At 63.8% G+C, this 23,451-nt stretch overlaps 2 protein-coding genes across 10 annotated transcripts in view; one reads left to right on the forward strand and one right to left on the reverse strand.

Annotated features, from left to right (window-relative positions):
- BRF1 (BRF1 RNA polymerase III transcription initiation factor subunit) overlaps positions 1-19,768 on the reverse strand; it is a 33,421-nt gene extending 13,653 nt beyond the window's left edge. The window contains exons 1-5 of one of the 4 annotated variants that reach the window (XM_045578859.1): positions 19,474-19,768; positions 13,853-14,029; positions 10,077-10,214; positions 5,821-5,852; positions 4,500-4,572 (exon numbers count right to left, since the gene is read on the reverse strand). In XM_045578859.1, the coding sequence (XP_045434815.1) occupies positions 4,500-4,572; positions 5,821-5,852; positions 10,077-10,214; positions 13,853-14,029; positions 19,474-19,657 (604 nt within the window). In that variant the 5' untranslated portion in view covers positions 19,658-19,768. Of the gene's footprint in view, positions 1-4,499; positions 4,573-5,820; positions 5,853-10,051; positions 10,226-13,852; positions 14,030-19,473 lie in introns of all 4 variants that reach the window. The other 3 variants (XM_036430330.2, XM_036430329.2, XM_045578858.1) reach the window with 3 other exon arrangements.
- Positions 1,294-21,288, forward strand: BTBD6 (BTB domain containing 6). Of its 6 annotated transcripts, XM_045578861.1 has the most exons (6): positions 1,294-1,746; positions 1,880-1,970; positions 2,061-2,179; positions 2,275-3,322; positions 13,612-13,615; positions 21,279-21,288. In XM_045578861.1, the coding sequence occupies exons 1-4, from the start codon at positions 1,391-1,393 to the stop codon at positions 3,305-3,307; spliced, it is 1,599 nt and encodes a 532-aa protein (XP_045434817.1). In that variant the 5' UTR covers positions 1,294-1,390; the 3' UTR covers positions 3,308-3,322; positions 13,612-13,615; positions 21,279-21,288. The 6 variants fall into 6 exon arrangements, with proteins under 6 accessions (XP_045434817.1, XP_045434816.1, XP_036286228.1 ...); XM_045578860.1 differs by lacking the exons at positions 13,612-13,615; positions 21,279-21,288 and adding an exon at positions 21,243-21,263 and having other exon boundaries at positions 2,275-3,333; XM_036430335.2 differs by lacking the exons at positions 13,612-13,615; positions 21,279-21,288 and having other exon boundaries at positions 2,275-3,664.
- The last annotated feature ends 2,163 nt before the right edge of the window (positions 21,289-23,451 follow it).

Consider the following 23,451-nt stretch of genomic DNA (forward strand, 5'->3'; position numbering starts at 1 on the left):
GGACCCGCACCTGGAACCTGCAGCCCCGACCTCGGGGAGGGGCCCTGACCGCTACCCGCCCCACGCTGGGCAGCGGCTGCTTCACTGACGTGGTGGGTGGGGTGAGGTCGGGCAGAGCTTTTACGTGCTTATTGGCTGGGCTCATCCCCCCCCCCACGCCCCAGCCCCTGCTGCCCAAGGGAGACCAGCTGCTCAGGGGACGCGCACAGGGGCTCCGTGCAGGGACGAGGCTGGACCTCCAGCCTCCACGTACCAAGTGGACATGCTGACCACCACAGCGGCCGGCTGGCGGAGGGTGTGCGGGCCTGTGCGCGGCAAGGGGAGACTGGGGACCGGACTGTCCCAGAGGGCCCTGCTCCGGGGGCTGCTGGGGAAGAGGGGCAGGCTGGGAGGCCAGGAGGGGATTGAGAGCGCATTACGGCCCCAAAAGCAGGCAGAGGGGAGACAGACCGGGCTGTGCTCCTGCCGCCCACGGGCTTTGATGCCTGAGCTGGGCCTGCAAGTCCCTTGGGTTCGAGGCCGAGAGCAGCACCAGCCCCAAAGCAGCGAGGCGACGCCCACGCGGAGCAGCGAGCACTGCCTGGCGGCACAGACTCCACACAGCCACCCGGCCCCACAGGCAGCTGGGGCGCCCCCTGCCCCTCTTCCCGGCGCATAGATAGCAGGTTCGCGTGGTTATCGGAGGCAACTGGTCCACGTTCCTCTCACACCCATGTTCCTGGCTCTAAAACCAGTAAGAACATGTGTCCTCAGGTGGGACTTTTTAGAAAGGCGCTGAGGGAAGGGAAGAGTGTTTTCAGGCCCCTGTCTGATAAAAGCGAACACCAGGAATGTTCACCTGAGAGCCTCTCGGATCGTTAACCCCAGGAACCTGGTTAGAAAGCGGGAGGCGCCCGGGCCAGAGCAGGTGTGACCTGCTGGGCGCACAGGAGCTCACCGAGGGCCGGCCTGTTCCCGGGCGGTGGGGTGTGCAATGAAGCAGCCGGTCACGGTGCACAGGCCCCTGCTTCCCTCCGGTCGGCCCATTACAGACGTTTAAAAAGGAGGAAGGCCCGGGTACAGAGCCCCACTTCTCCAAGGAAGCCGCACGGAGGCGCGGAGAGGCCACAGGCAACGCTAGGTGCTGGGCTCACTGGCGCCGCTCGCAGGCGGCCTGCCCTCCGCCCACAGCAGGCCCGCTGGGCGCGGGCCCACCTGGACGCGGGGCTGGGAGCGCCGGGGACGACGGACCGCCCCGGGGGCGGGGCCGCGGCGCTGGGTGGTGGGGCGGGGCGGGGTGACGTCACCGGGGCGGGGCGGGGCGGGCGCCGTGACGCGCGGCTGCACCCGCGCCCCCAGCGGCGGAGGCGGCGGCGGCGGCGGGAGGGAGCGGCCGGCCGGCGCCGGGCCCATGCTGCTGCCCCTGGCCTGTCTGCACGGCCGGGTGGCGCAGTGTCTGGCCGCGCTCCTCGTGCTGGCGGAGCCCACCCCGAGGCTGCGGCGCGGCCCCCGGACGCCCGGCGCCCCGCCCCCGCGCGCCCAGGCCCTGCCCGGGAAGATGGCCGCGGAGCTGTACGCGCCCGCCGCCGCCGCCACGGACATCGCCAACAGCAACGCCGCCGCCGCGGCCGCCGCGGGCAGGAAGGGCCCGCCCAGCGCCCCGCCGCCCGCCCCGCCGCCGCCGCCCGCGCCCGCGCCGCCCGCGCCCGACAACAACAACTTGGAGAGCCCCAGCTGGCAGTCCTGCCGCCCGACCCTGCGCGAGAGGTGAGCGCCCCGCGCCCCGCGCCCCGCGCCCCGCGCCCCGCGCCCCGCGCCCCGCGCCCCGCGCCCCGCGCCCCGCGCCCCGCGCCCCGCGCCCCGCGCGTGCTTCCCGCCCAGCCTGTGCCTTCCCCCGCAGGAACGCGCTCCTCTTCAACAACGAGCTCATGGCCGACGTGCACTTCGTGGTGGGGCCCCCGGGCGGGGCGCAGCGGGTGCCTGCCCACAAGGTTGGTGAGGCCCCGGCCACTTCCTGCGTGTAGCTCCGGCCCTGCCCCGCGGGGTGCAAGGCCGGGCTCAGGCGGCTTCTCTCCGCACAGTACGTCCTGGCGGTCGGGAGCTCCGTCTTCTACGCCATGTTCTACGGGGACCTGGCCGAAGTCAAGCCGGAGATCCACATCCCTGACGTGGAGCCCGCCGCCTTCCTCATCATGCTCAAGTAGGGGGGCTCCTCTGGCGGGGGGGGGGGGGGGGGGGGGGGGGGGGGGTGGTGTCCGCTGCCCCAGGCGGCCTGTGACCGGCCCCGCCCCGCAGGTACATGTACAGCGACGAGATCGACCTGGAGGCGGACACCGTGCTGGCCACGCTCTACGCCGCCAAGAAGTACATCGTGCCAGCGCTGGCCAAGGCCTGCGTGCACTTCCTGGAGACCAGCCTGGAGGCCAAGAACGCGTGCGTGCTGCTGTCGCAGAGCAGGCTGTTCGAGGAGCCCGAGCTGACCCAGCGCTGCTGGGAGGTCATCGACGCGCAGGCCGAGATGGCCTTGAGGTCCGAGGGCTTCTGCGAGATCGACTGGCAGACCCTGGAGGTCATCGTCACCCGGGAGGCCCTCAACACCAAGGAGGCGGTGGTCTTCGAGGCCGTGCTGAGCTGGGCCGAGGCCGAGTGCAAGCGGCAGGGCCTGCCCGCCACCCCGCGCAACAAGAGGCACGTGCTGGGGCCCGCCCTCTACCTGGTGCGGATCCCCACCATGACCCTGGAGGAGTTCGCCAACGGCCCCGCCCAGTCGGACATCCTGACGCTGGAGGAGACCCACAACATCTTCCTGTGGTACACGGCGGCCAACAAGCCCCCGCTCGACTTCCCGCTCACCAAGCGGCGCGGCCTGGCGCCCCAGCGGTGCCACCGCTTCCAGTCCTCGGCCTACCGCAGCAACCAGTGGCGCTACCGCGGCCGCTGCGACAGCATCCAGTTCGCGGCGGACAGGAGGGTGTTCGTGGCGGGGCTGGGCCTGTACGGGTCCAGCTCGGGGAAGGCCGAGTACAGCGTGAAGATCGAGCTCAAGCGCCTGGGCGTGGTCCTCGCCCAGAACCTGACGCGGTTCGTGTCCGACGGCTCCAGCAGCACCTTCCCCGTGTGGTTTGAGCACCCGGTGCAGGTGGAGCAGGACACCTTCTACACGGCCAGCGCCGTGCTGGACGGCAGTGAGCTCAGCTACTTCGGGCAGGAGGGCCTGACGGAGGTGCAGTGCGGCAAGGTCACCTTCCAGTTCCAGTGCTCGTCCGACAGCACCAACGGCACCGGCGTGCAGGGCGGCCAGATCCCCGAGCTCATCTTCTACGCCTGAGCGCGGCGTGGGGGCGTGAAGGCGCCGTCCTCCAACTCCTGACCTCGGGGTCGCGGCTGGCTGCAGCCAGAGGAATACTCGAGACGCTTCTACACGGCCAGAGCCGGGCTCGCAATCCAGGTGGCGCGGCCTCCTCACGCCCCCTGCACATGGGGTGCTCACTGGATGGAGGGGGATTTGGGGCGGAGGGCAGCCCAGACACGCCAGTGGTGCCCACGCCATGTACTTTGTGGGCTTGGCCATCCCTCCTACCCTCCTAGGCTTTGTTCTGAGTTCTAAGCTTCAGACCTTCCTCCAATTCTAAAACCTGGGAAAAGTCACTTATCTTTTCTCTTGCGTTTTAATAAAGTGAGCCACGCACAGTAAGGACCTGCGGGCGCTTGGCTGCCCAGCAGCGGAGGAGAAACACGCCTGCTCACCACGCTCACTGGTCAGGAGCAAACCGGCCCGGGAAGCCTGTGGGCGCAGACCTGCCTCTGCTGCAGGCGGGCCTCCCCATCCGGGCAGCCAGGACCAGCGCTGCAGCCAGAATGCTCTGGAAAAGGCCAGTCTTGCATGTGGTTCAGCGTCACTAGTTGCTCAGACAAAGCCCTACTCTAGGACGAACTCGGGTTCGAGGGAGTGAGGTGGGCACTCGCAGGGCCCAGGGTCCCACCCCTGAACTCCGGCAGGCAGGAACAGGGAAGCGGCCTCTGTCCTCCATCAGCACTCTCCCTGGGCCATGGCTTTGCTTCTGGGGAAGGTAGCACGATGGGCGGGACCGGGGTTAAGTACAGTGACACACAGCAGAGACAGGGCCTCTTGGGAGGAGAGGGCCTCCCCATCCTGCAGCCCTCCAGCCTCCTGGGCATCTTCCCAGCCCTGGGGACCGTCCTCAGGGTGGTCCAGGCCAGCTCCCCCAGATGCCCATGGCATGGGAAGAGGCCTGCCAGCAGGCAGAGCTCACTGGGCAGGCGGCTGCTCGGCAGTGCTGACGTCCCGCCTGCCCGGGGCACTGGCCGCCAGGCACTTTCCTCAGGAGGTGGGCACAGGTGCCTCGTGCTGCACTGCCCACCCCATGCCCTGAGACACCCTTGTCCACTCTCGCCGAGGGCTGGCTTCAGCGTTTGGTTTTAAGTCGGAGTGACTCACCGCTGAGCTCCCTGTGCTCGCCCTCGCACCCCCTCGCCGTGCCAGGCGCAGCCGTGCCTACCGATGGCGGGCGCGTTGATGCAGAGCTCCCTCGCCAGCAGCAGGAACGTCTTCCCCAGCACGTACACGTTCACCTGCGGAGAGCCATGGGGCGTTCGCTGGGGAACGTCTGCTTGGTTCTTCCCGATGCCGCCTCACTGTCCGGCCTCGGGGAACCCTGTGCGGCCCAGTCCGCCCCTGCCCACGCAGGCCGGGCGCCTTGGTGCCCGTGGCTCCCGCCGGAGGCTCGCTGAGCTGGCCAGGGAGTGGGCCTCGGGGGACGTGAGTAACAACAAAACGAGCGCCGAGCCCCAGGGGTCCCTTCCAGTTGGGAGTCCTACTCGTTTCCTCTAAGGGTCAGCGGGCAGTGCCAGCTCCCAGGCGAGGCCCTCAGGGCGGCTCCACCCGGGCAGCGCAGAACGTCCCCTGGGAACGCTGAGCCTGGCCGCCCGCCCGGAGCTGTTGGTCTGAGCACGTGTCCAGCCTGAACCTGCGCTCAGCACCGGGACTGGTGGGCCCTGGTTCGGCCTAGTGAGTGGCCACTTGCCCTCTCGGTCTGGACACCTAACTGGCTCCCATTTCCAAAGCTGGGAAGTGAGAAGCTACCAGAACACACCCGCCCTGCAGACAGCCCCAAGCCCTTCCTGCCGGCCTTGCTGGGCGGCTGCCGGGTGGAGAGGAAGCCGGGGCTGCCCTGGCGGCTGGCCCGCGCAGCACTGATTCTCACCACCAGTGGGCAGCCTGCAGCAGGACTTCGGAGCCCGTGCATGAGGGCGGCTGGGAGGAGACGGAGCACCCCAGGCACTGAGCCCCGGGGACGCTGGATCTGGGCTAAGCTTTCCCCACGGGGTGGAATTCGTGGGGACCCTGCATCCTCATCCTGTTTCCAATGGCTTCTTTTTCAGGGCCCTGGGTGGGCGTTCGCCATGGGCTGACCCAGGGCACGGGACATGCAGAGCCTCGGCGCTCAGCCCGGCACTGCCGGCCCCCGGGCGTCCGCTGGCTCCTGTTCCTCTCTCTGGGCCTCCCTCCCATCACACTGAGATGAGAGATTCCACAGGAAGATGCTTCCTGGCACCAGGAGGCAGATTCCTCTGAACTGACGGTAAACCGCAGGTTGTTTATGTGAGCCCGGTTCTCTTCTTTCAAAGAATTGCCCCTGCCTAAGACAAAGTCCCCGCTGGGTCTCCACCGGTTCTGAGGCTGGGCCACTGGGCCAGGACAACAGGGACCCAGTCCAGTGCCCCACACCCTCGTGTGTCCCTCACCTGTGGACCCTCCCAACTGGGCCGGCAGCACATGCCCTGCACAGCCCCAAGGCAAAGGGACTCGGAGGGACTTACCTGGAGCAGGTCGCTGAGGTCCAGGAGCATATCTGCAGGAGGGGTCAAGGAGCATGGCACCTGGGAAATGCATGCTCGTGCCCGGGTCCAGGGGGGACTGGCGGCAGCAGGTGACGGAGCCTTCCAGAGGCAGAGGCTCCGCTGAGCCACCAGCAGGACGGTGAGAGCTCGCCAACCAGGTCCCTGCACCAGGGGGCCCTGCCCCGGCACAAGTGTGCAGCAGCCTCACTGTGTGCCTGCGACGCTAGACCGTCCCCTGCCCAGCGCTGTGCTCGAGGGGCAGCTGAGGGGGGGAGATGAGGAGGGGCTTGGCACGGCCCTGTCCTGGCTCTCCGCGGACGATTCAAACACAGCCAGAACAGGCCCTAGTGCACATGTGTCAAACACAAGGCCCGAGGGCCAAATCCATCCCGCCAGGCCTTGCAATGTGGCCCGCACGGCGCTGTCATCACTGCACTCCGCTGCGTTTCCATCACAATGACAGTTTATGACTGTTCAGTAAACCATTCCGCCCGCGATTTAGGCTGGATTTTAGATTTTGGCCCCTTCTCTGATTGAGTTCGACACCCCTACCCTAGTGACTCAGAGCAGGGCCCAGGAACCTGCTCCACCAGCTGGCACTGACCACCAGGGGGCAGACAACACAGGAGCTGCGGTGACTGGCAGCGGCAGTTCTCCGGTGATGTGCCCCACCACAGAGCAGAGGGGAAGGAGCCCGGTTCCGAGGTGTGCCACGCGAGAACGCCCTCTCGCAATCCACGACCCCTGGGGAGTGTGCCACTCTGCTGGCTAGTGAGTGTGCGGACCACTGCTAGGGAGAACACACACAACATTTTAATAAAGTACCGACGTCTAACCTGAGGAATGACTTCTGGGTGAGGGTGATGTCTCAGCAGTGGTCGGCAAACTCATTAGTCAACAGTGCGGCCACCAGTGCCTCGGGGATGTCGGAGCGCTGGCTTCAGCTGGTCCCCCAGGCCAGGCCAGGGACCTGCCTGCCGGAGGGATGACCTGCAAGCCGCGGACCGCCCCAGGTGCCACCGGACGGGGAGGGACCAAGGGAGGTTGGCTCCCAGGGTGTGTCTCGTCCAGCCCCAAGGCCACCCTCTAGTTCACCTCCTTCCCATGCCCAGGAGCCATGCACCCGGCACTCGTCACAAAGTAGAGGCTAACGTGGGCGGAAGTTGGAGCAGATGTTTCACTGAAAGAGGCAGAGCCAGCCACCCAGGAAACCGGGTGTCACCTCCCGGCAAAGCGGTGCCAGCACGGTGCAGCCACAAAACAGCCGCGCCAACCTGGCCACGCCTCACAGCAACCTGCCCGCCCCCCACGGGCGCTGGGAACTGGCCGGACGGTGCTGCCCTCTCCCCAGATGCCCGTTTGCACGATGCACGTCCGTCAGAGCTCATCCAGCCACACAGCGGAGACCCTGGCATCGCTTTGAAGCCTCAAAAGTAAAAATAAGCCAAGCAGGTGCTGGCTTATTTTTACTTTTACTGGGCTCTGAGCGCCACTGCAGGCCTGGGCGTGTGGGGGAGCGGCGCGGAGGGAGGGGGGCAGGGCTGCGGGGTGACAGTGGGCCAGCCTGGGCCGTGCTGGACAGCAAGGATCTTAGAAAGGAGGCTGGAAGTCAGCGTGACCGAGGTCGAGGGCGGCCGGCGCCTGGCTGTTCCCTCTGGAGGAAGCTCCTCTGAGCAGGACCGTCAGAGCCACGTGCTTCCCGACTTGCACCCTCCCCCAGGCCTCCCCCAGACAACAGCCATCATGCTCTGGGCCCACCCTCTCAGGTTCCCCACTAAAATGCGTGTGGCCTGGGTCTTGGACGACTGTCCCCTGCGCAGCCCCTCGGGGACCCCCGGCCAGGCTCGCTGGGACCGAAGGTCTCTGCCGCCCTCCGGTCGCTGCCTGCTCTGGTGGTGGCGCTGAGCGTGCCCTCAGAGCAGAGCTGCACCACCGTGTAGAACGATGGGGAGACACACCCATCGGCCTCAGGCCAGTCCCAAGAGGCCCGCAGACGCCCGCGATTCTCTGAAAGTGCCATCCGCGCCCACCGCGCCTGGTGCCTGCCGCCTCGAGATCATCCCAGACGGCCTCGCCGCACTACCGGGCAGTAACAGACACCACAGGCAGCACTGAGTCAGCACAGGTTCCCCACCAGCGCACAGCGCCACCCAGGAGGCCTGACCTCCAGCTGAGCAGGGCGGGCAGGGCAGGGAGATGCAGCGAGAAAGCAGCGGCCCCTCCTCCAAACCCAAAGGGACCCAAGCGGGAGGGCCCGGAGCACAGGAGCCTCGGGGGAGGCCTGCCCGCGCCGCTGCCCTCTGCAGGGCCCTGGCGCTGGGTGAGCTTTCCTGAGGGCACCGCGCAGCACGGCACCACGGCCCGGGGCAGGACAAGGCCCCATGCGCCCATCCCCGCACACCTGGCGCCAGCCCGCAGAGCGCACTCCACAGAGCCACAGCGGGCCCCCACGGGCCCGACAGGCACTGGGGGCAGAGCGGGCGGAGCCTGGACACAGCCGGGCTGGCGCTCAGACCCGAGGCCACAGGAGGACCTGCCCCGCACGCCTCTCGTCATGGCCCCCAGGAGCATGGCCCCTCAGCGCACGGCTGACAGCAGGGAGACAGGGCAGAGGCCCGAGGGAGGCGCGGCGAAGAAACAGCATGAAACGCCATCTCTCGGAGGGGAGAGGACAGAGCTGGCGGATTAAATCGCCATCACACTGCTCAGGAGAGGAGATCGTCAGGGAGACGGGTCTGAAGAGCCGGGCCCACAGGCCGTGGGCACCCAGCAGCTGGATGCAGGGACAGCGGGCGGGGTGGGGGGACACAGGATTTCCTGGCGTTGCGAGAGCCGTTTCCCGAGCTGTATCCTGATGGCAGTGGACAGCGGGAGCCCAGGAGCAGGCCGGCCGCGGCGCGGTGGGTCCCAGCCTCACCCCGCCGGGCGCACCGGAGGGCAGCGGCCCGGAGCCGCCTGGCGGCAGGTGCGTTTTCCAGGCTGAGGCGCGCAGTCTCCGCGCCCAGCAGCAGGCCTGTCCGTGAGTTCCCGGTCACACACGCTAACCTGGTCAGACGAGGAAACTGTCTTCTAAGCACCAACTTCTAAATGAGTCCAGCACCTAAGAAGTAACCATGGAAACTAGAACATATTCTGAACTGCATGGTGCACCCCAGCTGGTGTTGCCCAGTGGATAGAGCATCCGCCTGTGGAATGAAGGGTCCTGGGTGCGATTCTGGTCAAGGGCACATGCCTGGGTTGTAGGCTTGATCCCCAGTGGGGAGCATGCAGGAGGCAGCCAATCAATGATTCTCTCTCATCACTGATGTTTCTCTTTCTCTCTCTTTCTCTCCCCCTTCCTCTCTGAAGTCAATGAAAATATATTTAAAAAACAAACAAAAAATCAAAACAACAAAACTGCACGATGCTGAACCAAAATCCACCTTTGGGAACTCATGGCCTCACACACTCACATCAGGAAAAACCAACTAGACTCGTGCATCTCAAGGACTGGGAAAATGAAAAATAAAACCCGAAGACAAAAGGGAAGAAACAATCAGAGAAATCACTGAAGTGAGTACGTGTAAATCCGGTGAACAACAAAGCCAAGTGTGGTTTTTAAGACGGTGGGAGGAGGAGCCTCCTACACGGCCGGGGACGTGGCTGCTGGCTGAGCCCCAGCGAGGCCGCCACGGAGCCGGCTCCACGGGCACCAGGAGGCCCGCCGGCGGGGAGAGCCAGCGGCGACGGAGCCCTGGCACAGATGGTGCGCCCACAGCGCCGAGCCCACAGCTCGGCGCATCGCGTGGCACGTGGCCTGCCTCTCAGTGAAGCTGCTCCTGAGGAAGCAGGCGCCCGCTGGCCCCTGCAGGACAGGCCTGACCCGGACGAGACGCAGGACGTCCACCACAGACCGGAGTCAGGACAGCCCCGCCCCAGCAGCCACCCTCTCCCCAACGCGGAGCAGCCTGTCCACACCCGGCCCGGCCCGGCCCCGGGCGCTCTGGGCAGCCGCCCCGCCCGCCGGCTCCGCGGACAGGGGCCCGCCGCCGCGCCCTGGCTGCACTCGGGCCTGCGGCAGCTCGCCGGAGCCCCGGGACGCCCGTGCAGGTGCAGGCGCCTGACGCCGGCCTCGCCCCGGCGGTGGGTGCTCCCGGGCGCTTCCCGAGCACAGGCCACTGCAGCTGCTGCGCCCAACGCCCAGAGGCGCCCGAGGGCGCAGGAAGGATACGCGGCGTGCCCTCGGTGCGGCACACGAGGTAGAGGCAGGCGGCGATCACGTGGGTCATCTTCCGGCCGCGCGTCAGGTGCTTGCTCACGGCCATCTTGAAGAAGTTGAAGGCCGTGTCCAGGCAGTGCTGGTTCAGCTGCAGCTGGCTCCCCAGGTGGTGGATCTGGCGCCGTCCTGGGCACAAGGCGACCACGGTTACCGCTGGGCCCCGGCCCCGCGCGCCGGCCCCGCGCCCTGCACCCGGCTGCCCTGCCCGCACGCGCTCCCTGCACAAACGCCCTGGGCACCCGCGAGCCGCCAACACGCCCCACGCTGACCGGCACAGACCAGGCCCGGGGGCGTGGGCACGGGCAGGCGAGCCCTCGGCCCCTGCGCTCAGGGCCCGCGAAGGGCCGCACAGGAGCGCCCTCTCACGCCTGGCACCCCCACCTCCCTGCCATCCGGGCCGGGCACTAGCAGAGCCCGGTGCTGCGAGGCAGCGAGGCAGCAATGATCTCCACACCCCCCTTCTGAGCACACAACCCCCCAAGCTGCTTCCCCGCCTCCCACGAGAGGCCCTGCACGGCCAGAACAGAGGCCAAGGCCCTGGGTGCCGGTGACGCTGCAGGGTGAAGAGCCGAGTCCTCACCATCCTCACCATCCTCTCCGCTGGGGCCCTCCTCCCCCCCCCTGCACCCCAGGCCGAGCCGGTGAGCAGTGGGGCTCCGCCCGTCCCGCCTCTCGGGGAGCGCTGTGGCCGAGGGAGGGAGGCTAAGGCTCTGTGGTGCCCTCGGTGCTGGCTCGTGGCCCCCAACACACCTGCACACGCTACTGACACGGACCCGCCCATGACCGCTGCCCAGGGTGAGCACCCGCAGTGACCGCTGCCCAGGGTGGGCACCCGCAGTGACCGCTGCCCAGGGTGGGCACCCGGCAGTGACCGCTGCCCAGGGTGGGCACCCGGCAGTGACCGCTGCCCAAGGTGGGCACCCGGCAGTGACCGCTGCCCAAGATGGGCACCCGCAGTGACCGCTGCCCAAGGTGGGCACCCGCAGTGACCGCTGCCCAAGGTGGGCACCGGGGGAGCAGCCCCGAGGGACCAGCCTGGCAGCTGGGGATGAGCTGACTCTACATGAGGGACCCAAGTGGGCACCCCATAGAGCCCCACCCACCCTCACCACACAGCACTGCTGCCAGAGGCTGCCCGCAGCCACACAGCTCCCAGGCCCCAGTTGGGAGGGACCGGCACGGGGTCGGGGTCACAGTCCCACCCCCAGAGCCGACGGGACAGAAAGGCAGCAGAGCCCACGGCCGGCTCCACCCTCCCGTCAGTGAGCCGGGCGGACGCATGCAGCCAGCTCTGCCCCAAGGCCGGCGACAGAGCCGCTGACAGGGCCCACGAGGCCGGCCCGCTGGGCAGATGCCGGGGACTCGAATGCCACAAGGCAGAGAGGGGGGCCCGAGGGGCTCTCTCAGGCCGGGCTCCTCCCTCCGTCCGGCCGCCAGGCGGGCCAGGCCCCACGACTTGGCACCATGCAGTGCGGCTCCGACTGCAGCCTCACCGGAGGTCGCTCGATGGCCCGGCACCGTCCGTGAGCGAGCTCCACCCACCCGCAGGTCAGCCCCGAGGCGCCCACCGCCGCCCTCACGCCCTCCCCGAGGAGCTGTGACTCAGACTGGAGCAGCGGCACGACTGGCGGACTCAACTGCAGCTGCCGGCATGTGCCACTTACACGGGCACGGCGCTGTCAACGACACAGGTCACCGCACCGCCCGCGGTCCCGGCCCCCGCCCGGCCCAACCTGCCCCTCCTGCCCCCAGCCCAGCCTCCTGTCCTCGGCCCTCCTCCCAGCAGGGACGACTGGCCGCAGGCACCTTTGAAAAGTGGACACTCTGCGTCGGCCTGCGGACTGAAAGGTCCCGGGTTCGATTCCGGGCAAGGGCATGTACCTTGGTTGTGGGCACATCCCCGGTAGGGGGTGTGTAGGAGGCAGCTGATCGATGATTCTCTCATCGATGTTTCTAGCTCTCTATCCCTCTCTCTTCCTCTCTGTAAAAATCAATAAAATATATTTAAAAAAAAAAGAAAAGAAAAGTGGACACTGAACCCCTGGCCGGGCGGGCAGAGCACATCCCCAGGTGCCAGGACGCAGGCGCAATCTCTGAGCGCCGGGGAACACACAAGGGGACAGCACACCCGTGTTCCCCAACCTCCCTCTCGCTCTCGCATCAATTAAAAAAAAAAGAAAACAGCTGCCAGGCCAGGCTGAAAGGCGGACCTGAGCCAGCCCGGGGTCAGGCCGGCGCTGCGACGGACGACACCTGAGGAGCCCGTCGTGCCAGCGTCCAGCGCCCGCCGCGGGGCGTGGCTGAGGGTCAGCCTATGAACCAGGGCACAGTCAGGGCACAGGCCCCGATGTGGGCTCACCCCCAGTGTGGGGTGTGCAGGAGGCAGCCAATCAATGCCTCTTTCTCCCTCTCCTTTCCTCTCTCTGAAATCAATAAAAATGTATTTTTTTAAAAAAACTGACAGGAAGAAACAGAAAACATAAGTGGTCCTATTGAAATCTTACTAAAAATTGTCTTATGAACCCAGTAGTTGAGCACTGACCTATGACCAGGAGGTCACGGTTTAATTCCCAGGTGGCAGGAGGTAGTTGATGTTTCTCTCTCATCGATGTTTCTATCTCTATCCCTCTCTCTTCCTCTCTAAAATATCAACAGAAACATTAAATATATACATATGCACACCAACAAGGGGCTCACACCTGGACGGGGGGAAGAACACCCACGAGTCAGCAGAAGGACTGTCTGTCAGCGCCAGGCAGCACCTGACCGAGTGGCGGGCTGCTGGGCGGCGCCGTGAGCACACCAGGCTCCCGGCGGGCACATGCCAGCTGGGGTGCGACCCCTGGGGGCGCGCAGGAGGCAGCCGACCTGTATTTCCATCTCAGACCCATGTTCCTCTCCCTCTAAGAACATAAAAGACGAACATCTTAAAGAACGCACACCAGCTTGTGCAGGGGACAAGGACGAGGCCAGAGGGGTGAGGAGCTCAGCGACCACGGCAGCCACGGCTGCTCACCAGGGAAAGCAAAGCGCGGCCTGGGCGGCCTGCCACCCGCCGGGAAGACGGGCCGAACGCCACCACGCGTGCTCGGGGCAGACAGGGTGCCCAGGACGTGCCCTCGACAGCACAGGCAGGTGCACCGGTGGGCGTGCCCTGGGTCCACTCTGGCATCGATGCCCAAGGACACGGGCGGGACAGCGGGCTCTCCCGCACGGGAGCCCGGTCTGCCCTCGTGGGCCGGGCCTGACTCCCGCGCCCCCACGGCCTTCCTGTCCACACGCGACCCCTACAGAGCGCGGAAACAAACCCCGGAACCCGCTCCCAAACGGAGGGAGGACCCAGAGGCCCAGCGAGGAGGGCGGGGCGGGCGCTCAGACCCGAGGGGACGGAGACCCACCAGCAGTCTCCACCGCGGGGACGGGCACGGCTGGGCACCGGGAAGGAGCGCGGGCACCAGGCCGGCGGAGGGCTGGCGCAGCGAGACGAGGGCGTCCTTCCCGGGGCGGCAGAGGCGAGTCCCCCACCCCGTGCCCCCGTAGAGGGCCCCGATGGCAGGCGAGTCCTGAACCCCTGCCACCGAAGCCCAACTGGCTCTCAGGTCCCTGAGCTCTCAGCCCACAGGCGACGGCAGCGTCTGCAGGACCACGGCCGGCTAGACCACGGCCGGCTGCCCGCCACTCAGGTCTATCATGGAGCTCGGCCCACAACCGACGGCGTGTCTGGTCTTCACAGAGACAGCATGCAGGCCTCACGCAGAGCGGCCCCGATGACCAGGGTTTCGCCTGGCTGCGGGACCGGCCCCCTGCCTCCGCCCTCCCCCCTCCCCGCCCGCAGCTGGGCCCGGGTACCGTTCTGCAGTGTCTGTGCTCTTGACTCCTTTCCAAGGTTCACGTGGAAGCCTCCGCCCAGGGATGGGGCTTTGCCGGCACCTAGAAACCAAATCACACCGTCAGCCCATCGGGGAACGCTGCACCCTCAGCCTGTCAGCACTCCCCGTGGCGCGGCCCAGCTGCTCCGAGGCCTCCTGTGCGGGACCCCCCCCCCCGCAGCCCTCCGGGACGGTCAGAGCAGCCACACACCAGCCCCACGCCAGGCCCGGAGCCCCCTCTCCAGCCGAGCGCAGGGCTGGCAGGTGCACGTGGTGCTGCTGGGCTAACGGTCACCACGGCCCAGTGTCTCCCCAAGGAGCAGGGCCAGGGGTGCCCTCGCCCTCCGCTGGGATCTTTTCCCACAAAGGCCGCTCGCTCCGTCACCTGACCAGGGAGTCACCTGACCAGGGAGTCACAGGTGGGCCTGTGTTCCCAGCAACCCCCAATGCTAATTTCAGGAAGAAACCCCCTCCTCTCCTAACTCAGGGGCATTGCTTTGGACCAGTGAGGACAACTCTGCGTCTGAACGGACAGGAAGGGCACAACCCTCACCCCACCCCCACGGCCATGGCCTTCCGCTGGCCACCACCCTGCCCACTGGCTCAGGCTGAGACGCCGCACCAATGTGTGTGTGTGTGTGTGTGTGTGTGTGTGTGTGTGTGTGTTTAGGGGGGAGGGGACGGGCTCAGCGTTATGCTCAGTGCGATCTCCCAAGCTCAGCTCCTCCGTCTGCAGCTCCCCAACCTGGTTCCACCCCACATCCAAGGCCCAGAGAGGGACGCCCTAGGCCAGAGTTTTTCAACCGCTGTTCCGCGGCACACTAGTGTGCCGCGAGATGTTGCCTGGTGTGCCATAGGTGCAGACAAGACAAGAATTTTATGATTTTTCACTATTTTGTTTACTTAATATTTCATAATAAAGTAATTATAAAATACTTTCTTTGTGTTTATTTGATTCCTATTCAAGAGAATTACTTTATATATAGTCAATATAGGCACAGAGTTAGATTTTTTAACATTTTCTAATGGTGGTGTGCCTCGTGATTTTTTTCATGAAACAAGTGTGCCTTTGCCCAAAAAAGGTTGAAAAACACTGCCCTAGGCTTCTGACCAAATGCCACCTGTGCTAGCCTTACCTCCCACCCCCTCCCTCAACCTCCACCCTCCTCCCTAACCCTCCACCCCCCTCCTTACCTCCCCACCCCTCTCCCTAACCTCCACCCTGCGGGGCCTGCTTCCTGCTTCTGCTGCCTGCCCGTCCCCTTTCTGGGCTGCTCTGGCTCCTAAGTCCTGCTCCTCCTGCACACGCACACATGTGCACACGCGCGCACACACACACACACACACAGGCACATACAGACGTGCATACAGGTGTGCACACAGTGCTCTCTGCATGGTGCATGGCCTCAGTGCATCACCGGCCCCAGGAGAACCGGTTCTCCCTGCCTCACCCTCACGAGTAAGGTCTGTGGCAGCTGGGGGGGGGGGGGACCTGCCTGCGGAACCAGCCTGTATCTATTACTCAACAAGCAGCACCCGATTGGTTCCAACAGATCCGCCTGCAGAGCATGCTGGTCCTCTCGCCCTCAGACGCTCAGATGGATGCCCTCTCCCTGCCCTCACTTCACAGTCATTCCTAGAGCAGCTCCAACAGCTGGAGGGCACAGGCCCAGGCCGGGGCTCGGCGCCCCCTTGTGGGCAGCAGGGGAGGGATGGCGTCTCCTCTGGGCTCCCAGTGCTGGGCCTCTGAGCGCAGGGCCCACAGCAGCAACACCCCCCACCTCCCCCCAACCCCAAGAACGAGAGAGGCAGGGCCTGAGCACCCGGAGAGCCCCACACAGCACCCCTGCTTCTCTTGCACCCCGACTGACCCTGAGGGCGGGAGGCACCCAGGGGCCCACAGTGCACGGACACGGACAGACGACAGACGGCGGTGAGCAGTGAGCGCCCCGCAGTGGCCACAGCGGGCCCTCCTCTGGACGCAGCCGCCATGGAGCCCGGCTGCCCACGGAGCCCGGCTGCCCACGGAGCCCCCACGGAGCCCGGCTGCCCACGGAGCCCCCACGGAGCCCGGCTGCCCACGGAGCCCGGCTGCCCACGGAGCCCCCACGGAGCCCGGCTGCCCACGGAGCCCCCACGGAGCCCCCACGGAGCCCGGCTGCCCACGGAGCCCCCACGCCCGGGTGCCCACGGAGCCCGGCTGCCCACGGAGCCCCCACGGAGCCCGGCTGCCCACGGAGCCCGGCTGCCCACGGAGCCCCCACGGAGCCCGGCTGCCCACGGAGCCCCCACGGAGCCCGGCTGCCCACGGAGCCCGGCTGCCCACGGAGCCCGGCTGCCCACGGAGCCCCCACGGAGCCCGGCTGCCCACGGAGCCCGGCTGCCCACGGAGCCCGGCTGCAGAGCGAGCTCTGAGAGGGCCTGTGTGCGGCTGTGGGGGACGCGGCCCCTGTCTGACAGCCCTCAGCCGGGAGCTCAGCGGGCCACAGGCTGGCCAGGCAGAACCTTCCAGCTCGGGGCCTAGGCCCTGCTCCGACGCAGCCACCAGCCAGCTGGGCCGGGAGCCCCCCTGGGTGGGCACATGCCCGGGGAGCAGGGGCGGGGGGGGCAGAGGGGGGAAAGCACCCTATCCCATCCACTGGGGGGTCACCCTCACAGCCTGTGGGCTTCACGATCACACCTGGGACGCTGCTAGGCCTTGGGGACCCCGTGGCTGTGGAAACCACGGCAGGCTTCCAGGAAGAGGGGACCCTGGGGAAGCATGGCTGTCCTGAGGCCCTCAGCCTGACGGCCCGGCACACGGACGGCCCGGCACACGGAGGGCCCGGCACGAAGCCGAGGAGAAAAACCAGTGACGCCCACAGCCCATTCTAAGAGAGAGAGCGAAGCGAATAAACTCCTAAAAGGAGAGACGGCGGGAGAGGGAGCACCCAGACCCCAGTGCCAGGCAAGGGACCCACTGCAGACCTGGGGCGGCGGGGGCCGGGAGGGAACAGTGCCGGCAACTCCACCTGCGAAGACTCAGACCAGGGGGCCAGACCCCAACCCCAACCCCACCCCCCCACCCATGGCGGCGACCGCCCTGCCCTCAGCTGGGACCACCACGGGAGAAACGGACTCTGCAGCTGGAAGCCTGACAGGAGCCTCCCACCCCACAGCCCAGCGAAAACACCCAATGCCACCGCCTCCTCCAGACAGAGCAGGCCCTCCCCCACGCACCCCCGGCACTGCTCACAACCAGAGCACCACAGGCCCACAGCGCGATGCTCCACAAGAACAGAAACATGAAACCTCAACAGTGTCAGCAGATCCAGCCCAGCCGTGAGGCTCAGGTCAGGTTCGATTCTCCGTGAGGCCCACGCCCAGGCTGCAGGCTCCATCCCCAGTGGGGGGTGTGCAGGAGGCAGCCAATCCATGATGTTTCTCTCTCATCATTGATGTTTCTCTCTCTCTGAAAATCAATAAGACTTAATTAAATGTACATATTAGCCAATCTATCCAGCAACTCATACACAGAATTATACCCCATGACCATGTGCATTTACCCCAGAAAACCATGACTATATCAGTTGATAACAGAAAAACAGGAAAATTATCTGACAAAATTCAACACCCATTCATGATAAACTCTCAGCAAATCAGAAAAAGGTCCTCAACTTTACAAATAAAGAGCACTGTCCCAAAACACCGAGGGTTAGGGTTCGGTCTCTGGTCAGGGCACATACAAGCATCCACCAATGCTGCAGGCACATCCCCGGGTGGGGATGTGCAGGAGGCGGCTGGTCGATGTTTCTCTCTCATCGACGTTTCTGGCTCTCTATCTCCCTCCCTTCCTCTCTGTAAAAAATCAATAAAATATATTAAAAAAAAAAAAAAAAAGAATCCACCAATGAATGCATAAATAAGTGGAACAACAAACCCGAGGCAGGCCCAGGAAGGAGAGTCCTGCAGCACAGGGCCCTGGCTCCGGGCCCCCCTGCGCGAAGGAGCCTCGCCCGCCCCACACCGCGAGGAAGGAAACGGAAGCGGCCACAGGTCTCACTGCGGAACCAGCAGACACGTGTGGGAAGAAAAACACAGCGACCTGTGCAGAAATGTCCAGTCTGGGCCAGGAAAAAACAGCTAGACTGCGGAAAAAACGTCCAACTCTCAGCCAGGCCGGGGTGGCTCAGCGGTTGAGCTTCCACCTATGAATGCAGAGGTCACCGGCTGACTCCCTGCCGGGGTTGAAGGCTCCATCCCCAGTGTGGGGCGCTGCAGCAGCCAATCAAGGCAGCTGACCCAGGCTTCTCTCTCAAATCAACAAAGAAGAAAGTTTAAACTTTTAGTCAGAATGTTAACATTCTGCTTTGCAAATCACATAGTCAACAAGGGATTTAAAAAAAAAAAAAAAAAAAAAAGGTCATTACACATTCTACTTCCAAGGTCTGCAAACTCATCTGTTAACAGAGCCAAATACCAACAGTACAATTGAAATCACTTTGGAGAGCTGGAACCGGTTTGGCTCAGTGGATAGAGCACCAGTCTGCGGACTGAAAGGTTCCCGGTTCGATTCTGGTCAAGGGCATGTACCTTGGCTTCGGGTAAGGGATGTGCAGGAGGTAACTGATGGGTGTTTCTAACTCTCTATCCCTCTCTTTTCCTCTCTATTAAAAAAAAAAAAAAAAAATCAATAAAATAATTTTTTTTTTTAAAGATTCCTTTGGAGAGCCAACTTTTTAAACGTAAACTTTTTCTAACGCCACTTCTTCAAAACAGACTCAACCAGGCCGTGGTATTTTGTGGAAGAGCCACACTCAAGGGGCCAAAGCGCCGCATGTGGCTCGCGAGCCGCAGTTTGCCGACCTTGAACGTAGACTATGTAAAGACCGTTCAAAAGCTCAACTGCAACAAAACCAACAAGAATACACAGAGCGAGCCGGGACCGGACAGACAGGGTGGGGGGCCGCGGAACATCACGTGCACGCGCCCCCCCAACACGGAGCACCCGGGGCGGCGGACACGGCGCGCCGGCCGTCGGTCAGTCCGTGGGAACGGAACCCAGCGGCTCGCTGTCCCGCGACCCCGTCCCTGGGAACCGCCGCGGGAGGGGGAGCGCCGTCCCCACAGGAGCCCCCCACGGGCTGTCCGCACCCCGTTCGCAGCCCCAAAACGGGAGGGCGCCCGGCTGCGCTTTCTGCGGCCAGCGGCGGCCAGACCCGAGGGGACGGTGGCCGGACCCGACGGGACGCTGCCCAGCCGGACCCAGCGCTGGCAGCGCCCCCTGCTGGGCGAGCCTCCGGGGCACCGGCCGGGAACCGACGCCTCCCCGAGGGGGCGAACCTCCAGTCCCGTCCCGGGCACCACAGCGTGGCCGCGCGGCGGTCTCGGGGCGGACGCGCCGCTGCCCCCAGCCCGCAGCCGCCGCACGTCGCCCCGCCCCCCGGGCTGGAAGTTCCGTTACGACCCCCAGATCCGGCCGCAGAGCTCGCGGCTCCCCGCGCCCCGGCCCCGGCCCGGACCTACCGTCCAGCGACACGAACTGGCCCACGGCCGACGAGCCGCCGCCGCTGTTCTCCACGAACTGCACCTCGGACACGATGATGTTGTCCTCGAGCACCGAGCCGCAGCCGGTGCACACGGCGTCGCCGCGCGCCGCATCCAGCTCGATGTCGGTGCCGCCGCAGCCGCGGCACACGCGGCCCGTCATGCCGGCGGCTCCGCGGGCCCGGCCCGCCGCTCCGGCCGCCTGGCCCGCCGCTCCCGCCGCCCGGTCCGCCGCTCCGTCCGCCCCGCCGCCGCTGCGCCCGCGCCCAGACTCTCGCGAGGCTTCTTCTGCCGCCGCGCCCGCCGATTCGCAGCGGCAGATTCGTCGCGCCGTCAGCAACGGCCGCGCCTGACGGACGGAGACGGGCTCTGGGCCCGCGACGGACACACGACGACTCGAACTCGCGACCCCGGAACCCCAGCGCGGCCACCGGCCAAACACAGCGAACTAGCAGGCCTCGCGCCGCGCGACGGCTTCGGAAGGAGGGGCGGGGCCTGGGTGTGAGCGCGGCCTGTGACTGGACGGGGGTCTGGAGGCGGGGTTCGGGGCGGGGCCAGAGTTGTGGGCGGGGCTTGGAACGGTGGGCGAGCCGTTAGTGGTGAGCGCGGCCCGTGATTGGACCGGGAGCAGTGGGGCGGGTCAGGGGCGGGACCAAAGTGGTGGGCGGGGCTCGGACGGGCTTGGGGAAGCAGAGCATCTGTGCTGGCCCGTCGGGCGTGCGGCTCTCCCGGCTCCGGGAGCTGTTCCTGTGGCATCCCTGCACCCCCGTGCGACCCGGTCCCTGTCGTCGGTCCCCACAGGACTCCCGCCACCTGCGGTTACCCGTGACAGTTACATTTCGTGTCCCCCCACCCATGCTCGCCATTCTCAGTGGTCCCATCACCCTTGACGGTTCTGGAAATAACCCTAAAAAGAAATGTGCAACAGAAACCACTTGGCTCAATGGATAGAGCATCAGCCTGCGGACTGAAGGGACCCCGGGTTCGATTCCGGTCAAGGGCATGTACCTTGGTTGCGGGCACATCCCAAGTAGGCGGTGTGCAAGAGGCAGCTGGTCGGTGTTTCTCATCAACGTTTCTAACTCTCTGTCCCTCTCAATTCCTCTCTGTGTAAAATCAATAAAATATATTTAGAAGGGAAAAAAAAGAGAAATGTGCAAGATTGTATTTTTTTTTAATTTTGAGTCAACTATAGGAGCTGATGGGAGCTGAAACTAAATCAGAAAGCTGAAAAGACAGGAACTCTCCACGATTCTGCGGTAAAGTCGATTGAATCCCTATCATAGGACAAGGAGATTTTCAGATAACATGCTGAGCTGACCCTCAAGGCAACACACAAGAACATTCTAAAAGACGATGGAGGCCTGGCTAGTGTGGCTCAGTGGTTAAACCCATGAACCAGGAGATCATGGCTTGATTCTCGGCCAATGGCACCTGCCAGGGTTGCAGGCTCCATCCTCAGTAGGGGATGTGCAAGAGGCAGCCGATTGGTGATTGTCATCATTGATGTTTCTATCTCTCCCTCCCTCTCTCTGAAATCAGCGAAAACATATTGAATAAGTAAATAAATAAGGAAATCAAGGAGAGCACCTCACTGGGTGGCCCTGTAGCAGTGCAGGCAGCGAGTTGTGGGGAGCAGAGAACCACTCTGGAGGGGAGGGGAGGTTGGAAGGGGCTGGGGGCCACAGAAGTCCGCAGTGCCAAGAGGTGCCATCGAGTGTGGGGGGCTGGACCAGCATCCCCCCGAGGGTGGCGTGGTCAAGCTCCCGGCTGCCTTGGGAGAGGGGGGCGCTGGTGGGAGCAGGTGGGCAGCTGGAGGGGAGGGTGGGGGTGGCCTCAGACAGAGCTGGAGGCTGGCGGTCAATGTCTTGGGCACTTTAAAGACTCTCTTGCTTCCATTACTTCATTGCATCATTTTTATTGCACTTTGAAGAAAATGTACCTTTTTTCTTCTGGATGCTTTTTTTTTTAAGTACTTTATTGATTTTTTTTTACAGAAAGGAAGGGAGAGTTAGAAACATCAATGAGAGAGAAACATGAATCAGCTGCCTCCTGCCTGCAATCAGGGTATAAGCCCTTGACTGGAATCAAACCTGGGACCCTTGCGTCCGCAGGCCGATGTTCTATCCACTGAGCCAAACCAGTTAGGGCTCTCTGGATGCTTTCAAAACTTCTGTTTTCAGCAGTTTGGCTGGAAGTTCCTAAGTGATTTCCTTGTGCTGATTACAGTCATGTGTGTTTGCACGGTTCTCCCCACTCCTCCTGGGTTCCACGTGCAGCTGTGTTAGGTTCTTAGCACACCCCCAATGCCTCACCTCTGCCTTTTCTCCTTTTCGCCTCCGTGCTTCCACCTGGGTGTTTGTTTGTCTTTTTAATATTTTTTTTTATATTCTCATTGATGTCAGAGAGTAAGGAAGAGGGAGAAATAAAAACATCCATGATGAGAGAATCATGGATAGACTGCCTCCTGCACGCCCCCTAATGGGGACTGAGCCCCCAACTGGCACGTGTGCTCTGACTGGGAATCATATATTCTAGAGGCCCGTTGCATGAAAATTCATTCAGGCGTCCTCAAACTTTTTAAAGTGGGGGCCAGATCACGGTCCCTCAGAGAGCTGGAGGGCAGGACTATATGAACTACTAATTCCTACTGTAACACCTCAGCTGTGCTCACTGCCCAAAAAACCTGGCGGGCCGGATCAGACTCCTCTGCGGGCTGCATGTGGCCCGCGGGCCGTAGTTTGAAGACCCCTGCGCCGAAACTGGTTTGGCTCAGCGGTAGAGCGTCGGTCTGCGGACTGAAAGGTCCCAGGTTCGATTCCGGTCAAGGGCATGTACCTTGGTTGTGGCACATCCCCAGTGGGGGGTGTGCAGGAGGCAGCTGATTAATAATTCCCTCTCATCAATGTTTCTAGCTCTCTATCCCTCTCCCTTCCTCTCTGTGAAAAATCAATAAAAAATATATTTTTAAGTCAGTAAAATATATTTTAAAAAACAGTCCACAGAAATAAATGTATTTGAAGAGTATATATAGATATAAATTAAAAACCACTTTCCTGGCCCTGAAAGGACGGTTTGCAGGGGATCCTCACCCAGAGACTCCGACACACATGGCGCTCGCTGCAGGGTTAGCGGCCAGGCAGCCGGTGGAGGCTGAGCGCCAAGTTCTCGTGCGATGAGCCCCCTGGGTCCTGCCCTGGAGACGCGTGTCTGTAAACAGAACCATAAATCAAGCGACGCTTCGTTCGCGGAGGTCCGTGGTGCGGACTCCCCTGGGGCCAGCTCCGGGGCCGGGGCGGTCCCTACGAGGGAGCCGGGCGGACGGGCCCCCGCCCCGGGCAGCACCGCAGGCGGGAAGACCTCGGGGCGCGGGGCGTCCTAAATGTGCTAAGATTGTCGGAAGAGGGCTGTGGCCTGCCGTTTTGTGTTTGATCGTGATTTCTAGTTTAGTTTGTAGTGGTGGGTGTGAGGGGGGCGCCTTTTGCAGATCGTCAGTGGTGGTTGACTTGTGAGAGTGAGGACGTCCTCAAAGCCGTTCTTTTATGTCGGTGGCAATCCCCCCCACCCTGTTTTGCTGGCCCAGAGGCCCTCCTGGCTCCAGGACGAGAAACGATTTTTTTCAATTTTTAGAGATTTTATAGTTTCATACTTCACGATTAAATTTCTGCTCCATCTGGAATTTATTTTGGTATAAGGAGTGAAGTAAAGATTCAGCTATAAAAAAAATAAAAAATAAAAAAAAAGTCTGCCAAAACCGGTTTGGCTCATGGGTAGAGCGTCAGCCTGCGGACTGAGGGATCCCTGGTTCGATTCCGATCAAGGGCATGTACCTTGGTTGCGGGCTCATTCCCAGTGGGGGGTGTGTAGGAGGCAGCTGGTCGATGTTTCTAACTCTCTATCCCTCTCCCCTCCTCTCTGTAAAAAAATCAATAAAATAATATATATATATATAATAAA

This window comes from Pipistrellus kuhlii, unplaced genomic scaffold (genome assembly GCF_014108245.1).
Source record: "Pipistrellus kuhlii isolate mPipKuh1 unplaced genomic scaffold, mPipKuh1.p scaffold_m20_p_107, whole genome shotgun sequence".
Lineage (NCBI taxonomy): Eukaryota > Metazoa > Chordata > Mammalia > Chiroptera > Vespertilionidae > Pipistrellus > Pipistrellus kuhlii.